Source organism: Notamacropus eugenii, chromosome 2, assembly GCF_028372415.1.
Source record: "Notamacropus eugenii isolate mMacEug1 chromosome 2, mMacEug1.pri_v2, whole genome shotgun sequence".
Taxonomy (NCBI): Eukaryota; Metazoa; Chordata; class Mammalia; order Diprotodontia; family Macropodidae; genus Notamacropus; species Notamacropus eugenii.
Window position 1 is genome coordinate 513,835,861 of NC_092873.1, and position 9,789 is coordinate 513,845,649.

At 47.4% G+C, this 9,789-nt stretch overlaps 1 protein-coding gene across 3 annotated transcripts in view; it reads right to left on the minus strand.

Moving 5' to 3' along the window:
* The window catches only part of GLIS1 (GLIS family zinc finger 1), a 249,851-nt gene that overhangs the window by 118,505 nt on the left and 121,557 nt on the right, over positions 1-9,789 (minus strand). For all 3 annotated transcript variants that reach the window (XM_072649517.1, XM_072649516.1, XM_072649518.1), the window contains one exon: positions 3,946-4,144. In XM_072649517.1, the coding sequence (XP_072505618.1) occupies positions 3,946-4,144 (199 nt within the window). The remainder of the gene's footprint in view (positions 1-3,945; positions 4,145-9,789) is intronic.

Sequence of the window (9,789 nt, forward strand, 5' to 3'; positions counted from 1 at the left end):
GTTGGGCTGACCTGTGAGCTGCCTGTGGCCACTGAGGTGGTGATGATTCTACCACAAAATTAGTATCAGCACACTGTAAGCTCTGCCTGTATCAAAGGTGGGAGGACTCTTGTTGACAGAGGTTGGGGAGCCCTGGGAGAGAATGCCAAAGTTTCCCCCTGCCCTGGCTGGGGTACCTTCGATCCCCTCACTGGTCTGTCTTGTCTACTGGATAAAGAGGTAATCCCAAAGGTCTCTTGTTTTTTTTTTCCCAAGGAGTATATCTGACTATGACACACCTTTATTTAATGACTTCCTCGAGCCCGAAGATCAAATATAAACTCCTCTGTTTTGAAGCCCATCCTGGCCATCCCCTTCTCCCTGCAAGTGAGGGGGCTCAGGTTCCAATACTTAGTGAGGAGCAGGCTCTTGGGGAGGGGAGAGGAACAGCCCTGCTGTCTGTCCAAGGCCCTCAGGCACAAGGGGAGCATTTGCCTCTCCTGCCTTCCCTCCACCCAACCAGCTAGACTGGTTTCCGGCTCTTGGGAGGAGCTCCTCGGACTTCTAATCAATATTCTCCTGAGCTATGTAAAATGTTCCGACCAACAAGTGATTCAGGGTCTGGAAGGAAATGACTGAGGAGAAGTGGGTCCAAAACGCATGAACTTTTGGGGTAAATGACACACCCTTTAACCCTGGACATATGGAACAAAATACAGCTGTGTCAGGAATCACAGAATCAGGAGTCCCTGAGCCAAAAGTGGCCTTGAGGGCATCTCAGCTAACCCAGCGTGAAGCCCCCAAAACACCCTTAATCAGTAAGTGACTATTCAGCCTTGGCCTGAACACGTTCAGGGATGGGGAGCTCACAGCTCCGAAATTCCTTTACCTAATCATCCATCCCTCCACATCCTTTACTACAAAAACTTGTCTTCATCACCACTGTGATCTCTGCTCCTTCCATCCTTCCGTACTATCAAAGGTCATCGACTGGAGCCCTTTCCCTCCCCTTCCCCATCTCAACCCCTAGGCTAATCTACACTGTCCTAGACTCCTGAATGCCTCGCTGCTTTGTCCTGTCGCTGACCATCCAAACCTGGCTAAACCCCACCCTCCACCTCCTTCCTTCCTACATACATGGATGGAACTGGAGGAAATTCCAAAGCTATGTTGACTTGGGGTCCGCTACAGATGTATATGGTAAATCTCAATGCTACAAGGTCATCGTTCTCCTTCTCCCTAACTGATTCACTTTGGTTGTTCTCAGTTGTGTCTGACTCTTCACGACCCCATTTGGGAGTCACTTAAATCCAATTCAAGTGCAAGTTAAGACATCACTCTCATGATGTTATCGGTCCTCTGAGAACAAAGGATGATCGAGTCCACTACCTGACTCACTGCAGTGACCCTCCTCCAGCTGTTCACTCTCACAGTGAGCTGAGGGCCTCACCTCATAACTAACACACTGAGAGGACTTAAGTCTTTTGCTGAGAGCTCCCTCTTCTCCCCCTCCTCTGCTCACATCACTTGGACATTCCCCTCCTTCCCTCCTGTGTCTGCTGAAGAGAAGGAAGCCTTTCTCACACCCTGATACCACTCCATCCCATCTCCTCTGGCCAACTGCCCTCTCAGTGACCTTCTGTCTTTCCCTGCCTTGTCGCTATTTCTCTACTGCCTACAAACCTAGTATCCTCACCAGGTCCTGGCATCCCTGCTACCTGGCATCGGAGATCTGCCCTTCTCAACTAAAGTCCTCCAGAAAGCCATCCATCACTCACTTTCTACCTTCTCTCCTCCCACTCTCTTGTAACCCAAAACCCTCCAGAAAAATTCTCCACCCAAAGTTGCCAATGATCTTAGTCACCAAAACCAACTGCCTTTTCCCAACCCTTCTCTTTCTTTTTTTGGGGGGGAGGGGAAGGCAATAGGAGTTAAGTGACTTGCCCAGGGTCACACAGCTAGTAAGTATCCTCATCCTTCTTGACCTCTCCAGGCCCTCTGACATTGTTAATTGCCCTCCTCTCATGGTCACTCTCTTCTCTCTTAGATTCTGTCAAACCCCTCCTTTTTCATTCTCCTTCTGGGCTGGCCCATCCTTCCCAGTCTCCTTGGCTACATCTTTATCCAAATCACAGTTCTTCATCTGGCTGTCCCTTAGGGCTCTGTCCTGGGCCTTTCTCTTTATATTACCTCATTTGTTAAAAAGTGGCATCATCAGTTTCCAGGGGCTCCGTTATTAGCTCTACCCGAAGGTTCTCCAGTCCTTCCATCCAGCCCTAACTTCTGTCCTGAACCACATCCCTACAACTCCAACTGATCTTGAACCAGAGGTCTCCCTGGCACCTCAAACTCAAAATGCCCCAAACAGAATTCATTATCTTCCTCACCTTTCCACTCCTCACCTCCCCCCCCACACACACATACATACAATCCTCCCTTTCTCTAGACTGGTAATAAACATTTATTAAGCTCCTACTATGTGCTAAGCACTGGGGATACAAAGCAAGGCAAAAGACGGCCCCTGCTCTCAAGCTGCTGCCAGTCTAAGGGGGGGAGACAGCAAATAACACAGGCTCTATATAGGACAAACTGGAAACGATCAGCAGAGGGAAGGCACTGCCAGCAAGGGGGAAGCAGGAAAGGTGGCATTGTACCCAGGACCAGAAGGAAGCCAGGAGGTGGAGATGAGGAGGGAGGACATTCCTGGCATGGGGGAGAGCCTGGGAAAATCCCCAGAACTGAGAGATGAACAGTCTCCTGTGAGAAGCAGTCAGGAGGCCAGGGTCATGAGCCCCCAGAATCCACGGCAGGGGTATGGCCAAAGAAGACTTTGTAAGACTGAAAAGATTTGGAGGGAGAAGAGGGTATAGGTCAGGGGTGGAGGATGAAGGGTTTTAAAAACCAAAGTGAGGAATTTGTATTTGACCCTGCAGGCAGGTGATGGGTTTAGGTGACATGGTCAGACCTGGATGTTTGGAAAATCCCTTTGGCAGCTGAGTGGAGGATGGATTGGAGTGGGGAGAGACTGAGGCAGGTGGACCCACCAGCAGCTACACTGTAGTCCGGGTGTGAGATGATGAGGTTCTACATAAGGATGGGAGCAGTGTCTGAGGAGAGATGCTGAAAAGGTGAAATGGACAGGCCTTGGCAACAGCGTGGTCACGGGGATAAGAGAGACAGAACGATCCAGGAGGACTCGTAGCTTTGAAGCCCAAGGACCTGGCAGGGTGGTGATGCCCTCTGCAGAAACGGGGAAGTTTGGAAAGGGGAACTGGAACAGGGAAGGCTCAGGGGAAAGACAATGAGTCCAGGTGGAGATGGGAGACCGGAAGTCAGCAGAGAGATTAGGGTCAGATAAGGCAGACTGTCACAACACTCCAGGCACTAGTCATAGCATCTCAGACTTCTTGAGCTGGAAGATATCCTGTCCAACCACCAGCTAGGACCTGAATTGCTTCTACAACATCCCAAATAAAAATTCTTTTAGCCTCTATTTGAAGACTTTCAATGATGGGGAGCTCACTACTCCCTTGAGACATCCCCTTCAAGCGTTAGGTAGCTAGGATTCCCTCAGTCAATCTGACTCTCTGACCAGGGTTCTGTCTACACTATCCTGGCACTCAAACCCAGGGTAGAAGGTAGTGAGGGAGGCTTAATCAGGGGTGCAGCAAAGAAGGGGCAAAGGGGACATAATGAGGGATTCTTAAAATTCAGGGACCGTGAACTTGTTATGTTAGCATTTTGATAGCTGCATGTTTAATTGGTTATGACACATTTTATTTTATGCATCAATAACAGCGAGCACTTTGAGATCTGAACATGAGTCTCGTTCCATCTTCCCCACACCCTCTCCCCACCTTCCGAGCTCCCTTGGGAGACAATCACACGGACAGAGGAAGCCAAAGGGCCCCAGTCAGGGCACCTGCTGCTCCTCACAAGCCGTTCCCAAGGAGGGACGGTCAGTACCTGTTGTCGGGGTGAGTCATGTTGGCCTGCCCGATGTGGACGCGTCGGTCAGAGGGCATTGGGTGGTCCCGGGGCCCAGGGTTGGCAGTATGGATGAACAGGCTCTGCCGGCAGACGGGCACTGGGCTGTCTGTCATCTCTATGCCCAGCAGGCTCTTCTTCTCCGGGGTCAGGTGACAGTGACCATAGCCACCATTGACTAGCAGAAACAGAGAAAGGGGAAATGTTTGAGTGGTCACAGGGGGCCCTTAGGAACAAGACAGGGCCCACGGAGGAAACTCTGAAGGACTGTCTACCTAGAACCACGGCCCTTCATGGTAGCAGTCTCCAGACATTAGGAGGAGAAATGAGAATGTGGGAAAATGACTCAAAAAATGTCAAATCCTCTAGAAAGAAGTAGTAGCCTACGCCTTCAGTGGACAATGTTGATATGTCCCCGTCTCCTTGACCCCATTCTAGGGCTCTACATCTGAACAGTTTTTGGTCCAAGGTATTTTCCAGCTCTGCTGGTTACAGCATTTCTAGGTTCTAACACTGTATTTTCCCAGGTCCCTCCCAATTATGAAATTCTGTTTTATTTGTCCTCAAGATCTGTTGGCTCTGACCTTCTATGTTTTAAAGTCTTTTTAGCTCTGACATTCTTTCTCCTAAGGCCCCAACCAGGCCTAATTTCTCTGTTCTCAGGTCCCTCCCAGTGCTGACATCCCCTGTTCTCAGGCCCCTTCCAGTTCTGATGTTTCCCCCCCTCACTGGTCTCCCTGATGGCCTTCTCTAACACAACAGGCAACATTCAGCAAGTCTTGGGGCTGGACATAGCTTCAGACAAACATTCCAGGATCAAAGATGCCTCCACCCACTTTTTCTAAGTAGATTTTAAAAACTCAGCTTCACAGAGCAAACTCCAGGTCCCAGGATTCAGGAACAAGGGGATTATTCAATAATTAGCTTTTCTCAATTGTACTTTTCATTGGATTATAAGCTTCTTGAGGGTAGGGATTGTCCAGTCCTTAGCACAGTGCCTGGCATACAGTAGGGCTGTAGTAAATATTGACTGATTACTAACTGACTGACTTTCCACCCCAAGGATTCAAGTCACCTTACCTATGTGGCTTTGCTCAGGCTCTGCGAGATGAGTAAAGCCACAGGAGCAACAGTATGGATGTCTGAAGGCTTGCCCTGGGTAGGAGAAAGATCCAGGACCATGGCTGGAGTTCCCATCAGAAGCTGAGATCCGTGTCCCTGAACAACTAATGACTGAGACCACAGATCTGAGAGACATCAGAGATGATACAGCTCTGAGCTGCCCCTGGACCCCTGGGGAGGGCAGCCAAAGTCTGTGTCTCTGACCAGTCGAGAACAATGGCAGATCTGAGTTCCTGGGGGTCAGGGGGCCGACGACACCAATATAAGTCAGGGGCAGCAGACAGTGGATGACACACAATTAAACCTTGAACCTCAGGGGAAGGTAACCGAAATGTGAGTCAACAGACCCCACCATTTCCTCAAGCTGTTGCTCTATGGCTCCTTTTCGGCCAAACACCCCTCAGACTCTGCATCATCATCTGCTGTTCAGAGGTCCCAACCTTTGTCCACCATTCCCTGTGGTCCAGGGACAGCTCCCTGTGTCGTGCACCCTCTTCCATCCTGGGGCTCAGCACATCCTATCTGCTTGTCCACCTCCCTCAGTCCCCAATCATCTGTGTTCCTCCAAGTTACCCAAGATCTCTCCACTGTCTGCTCTGCATCTTCATCCTTCATGACCTTCCTAGGGCTCCCCCTCCTGCTGACCTGACTGCTCCTTGGCTAAGCCGTCCTCCATCTCATCCACCTTAGAGGTGTCTCCAAGGCTCAGCATGAGACTTCTTCTCAATCACACTTCCCTTGGAGATTTCATCAGTTCCCAGGGGTCTGAAGATAACCTCTCTGCATATGATTTCTATTTGCAGCCTCAATCTGTTCCATATCACCAACTGCCTATGGGGCATTTCAAATCAGGCATCACAGAAACATCTCAGACTGGGTGTGTCCAAAAACTCATCTCTCCCCAAGACCCTCTCCTCTTTCCAACTCCCCGTTTTCTGTTGAGGTAGCCCATAATATAAATTCTTTCACTCAGATCTGCAATACCGATGCCATCCTTAATTCCCACATCCAATCAGCTGCCAAGTCTTCTCAATTCTATCTCCAGGAAATTTCCTGCATCCTTTCCTTTCTCTCCACTCAAGGAGACACCATGCTGGTTCAAGTTTCCATCCCCTCTCAACTACCCTAGTGTGACAGCCTTCTAATTGACCTTAAGTGTCTCCTCACTCTAATCTAGCCTCCATGCAGCTGCCAAGGTGAAATTCCTAAAGGGAAGGTTTAATAAACACAGAGCCATCCCATAAGGAACACAGAATAAAAGATCAACTCTTCTCTTTAGCATTGAATGCCCGACTTCTTTTACAATCTGACTCCAATTTCTATTTCTAACCTCATTACACATTCCTTCTCATCAGGCATTCTAAGGTCTGGCCATACTGGTCGTCGCCCTCTTCCTCACAGCCAGAAGTCTATCTCTTTTTCTGGAGAGCATGCCCCTCTCACCCTCCACTCTTAGATGCCTTATTTCTTTTACAACTCAGCTCAAGGTCCCCCTTGTATTGGAAGCCTTTCCTGATTCCCCCAGGGTCCCCCTCAAACTATCCTTTATCTATCTGTATACAGTTTATGGATACTTACATATGCACACATATTCTCCAATAGAATGTAAGCCCCATTGAGGGCCAAGGTTGTTTCACTTTGGCCTCTATCTCCTGTGCCTGACACATAGCAGACACCTAACTAATGCTCCTTAATAAATTCCTCCTTGATCGATAAGAGTAGGCATACACAGGTCTGAGTCTCCAGACAACCAAAATAATCACTTTCCATGGTGTCTTACAGATCTCACTTCATTTACCTTAACCAGAACCTTAAAGGGAGGTAGTAAGGGGATGATGATCCCCATTTTACAGGTGATGAAACTGAGGCATGGAGAGGCACAACAATCTGTCAGAGATTACACAACAATGAAGCATCAGGGGAAGGCCAAGCCAAGGTGGCAGAGTAGAGAAAGCACTCAGCTGAACTCACCCAACAACTTTAGAATAATGCCTCCAATCAAATTCTGGAGTGGCAGAGCCAACAAAAGGTCAGATTGAGACACCCTCCCAGCCCAAGACAATGTAGGAGGCCGGAAAGAGAAATCAGTGACACAGGGGAGGAGGCTTGCCTGGAGCCCATGTGCATGAGACACCAGTGGTGGGACCAGGTGGTAGAAACAGAAGCAGCAGCAGCTTCAGGAGCTCTCAAGGCACAGAAGGGAGGAGGACCTGGCAACTGATCAGAAAGAGACTTCAGGGGACCCTGTGCTAGCATGGCACAAGGAACCAGATGCTGGCTGGCAACTCTACTGCCTGCGCCCACTTCTGCATCCTAGTTCAAGGGAAGATAGGAGCACTTTTAGTAAGAGCAGTAACCCTGAGGGACAGTATCACTTCTGATCTCAAGGGAGGAAGAGTCCTGAGGAGCAGTATGGAAAAGCCTGAAGCTTGAGACAGTCCCACCCCATACCAGTAACAGGGTCCGACATAAAGTTCCAAATCGCAAAAGAGGGGACAAAAATAAGCAAACAGCAACAAGAAAAAAGAACCTGATCAGAAAAAAGCTATTATGGTGACCCGGAAGGGTAAGATACAAACTCAGAAAAAGACAATGAAATCAAAACAACTAAAGCAAAGCCTCCAAGTAAAAAAGGGAATTGGCCACAAGTCCAACAAGACTTCCTGAAAGAGCTAAAAAATTATTTTCAAAATTAAAAGTGGTAGAGGAAAAAATAGGTAAAGAAATTAAATCAAAGGAGGAAAATAAACAGGCTGGTAAAAGAAGCACAAAAAATACTTCAGAAAATGATACTTAAAAAAACCAGAATTTGCCAAATGGAAAAAGAACTATGAAAATTCACTGGCGAAAATAATTCCAGAAAAATTGGAATTGGGCAAGTGGAGGCTAATGACTCCATGAGACATCAGGAAACAACAAAATAAAGTTTAAAAAGTGAAAAAATGGAAGAAAATGTGAACTATCTCATTGGAAAAAAGCAACTGACCTGAAAAATAGATCAGAAAGAGAGGTAATTTAAGAATTATTCGATAACCTGAAAGCCATGATCAAAAAAGAACCTATACGGCCTATTTCAAGAAATCCTCAAGGACAACTGCCCTGATACCTTAGAACCAGGGGGTAAAACAGAAATTAAAGAAGCCACCAATCACCTCCTGAAAGAGAACCCAAAATAAAAGCTCTAAGGAATATCATGGACAAATTCTAAGGCTCCCAGGTCAAAGGGGAAACATTTCAAGCAGCTAGAAAGAAAACACTGAAATACTGTGGAACCACAGTCAGGATCACACAAGATTTAGCAGCTACCATGTTAAAGGAACTGAGGGCTTGGAATAGAATATTCTGAAGACAAAAGGATTGAGATCACAACCAAGAATAACCTACACAAAAGGTCCGGACATAATCCTTCAAGGGAAAAAATAGATATTTGATCTATAGACAGATTAATGAAACAGCTGACTTTCAAGCATTTTTGTTTTAAAAAAAGCTAAATAGAAAATCTGATTTCCAAATATAAAACTCAAGAGATAAATAAAAAGGAAAACATTATAGAGAAATCATAAGGGATTCAATAAGAGTAGATTACTTATCTTTCTATATGGGAAGATAATACGTGTAACCCCTTAAGAACTTTATAATTAGAGGGGGAGGAGCCAAGATGGTGGAGTAGAAAGATTCACATACTCTAGCTCCAAACCCACAGCCCATAAAATACCTGTAAAGAAGAACTCCCAACAAATTCTGGAGAAGCAGAAGCCACAGAACAACAGAGTGGAGGAGATTTCTGTTCCAGAGAGACCTGAAAAACCAATGCCAAAGGTCCATTGTGCCCCAGATGCGGAGCAGAGCCCAGCCCTGCCTTGGCAGCGCAGTACCGAGAGGAGCATATCCAAGCAGGCTTCAGGGGCAGAATCTCCAGCAGTAGCACAGGTCCCTCCACCCACAGGCACCAAAGGTCAGTGAGAGGGTCTTTTTGGCTAGCCATAAGGGGAGTGGGATGTCTCCATAACTCAGGCCCCCTCAGGAGGCAGCAGCAGAGGCAGCAGCAGACAGGGGCTCCCAAAGCAGGCTGGAGCTCGCATCCATTGTTGAAGGTCTCCGCATAAACCCCCTGAGGGAACTGAGCCTCAAGTGGTGGCCCTGCCCCCACCTGAGCACCTGAACTTAATCTCACACTGAATAGCAGCCCTGCCCCCGTCCAAAGCCCTGAGGCTGGGAAGCAGCATTTGAATCTCAGACCCCAAGCGCTGGCTGGGAGGAGCTGGTGGCGAGGTAGGTGTGGAGAGGAACCTCAGAAGTCAAATAACTGGCTGGGAAAATGCCCAGAAAAGGGAAAAAAAATAAGACCATAGAAGGTTACTTTCTTGGTGAACAAATAACTCCTCCCATCCTTTCAGATGAGGAAGAACAATGCTTACCATCAGGGAAAGACACAGAAGTCAAGGCTTCTGTATCCCAAACATCCAAAATAAATATTTAATGGGCTTAGGCCATGGAAGAGCTCAAAAAGGATTTTGAAAATCAAGTTAGAGAGGTGAAGGAAAAACTGGGAAGAGAAATGAGAGAGATGCAAGAAAAGCATGAAAAACAGGTCAACACCTTGCTAAAGGAGACCCAAAAAAATGCTGAAAAAAAATAACACCTTGAAAAATAGGCTAACTCAATTGGCAAAAGAGGTTCAAAAAGCCAATGAGGAGAAGA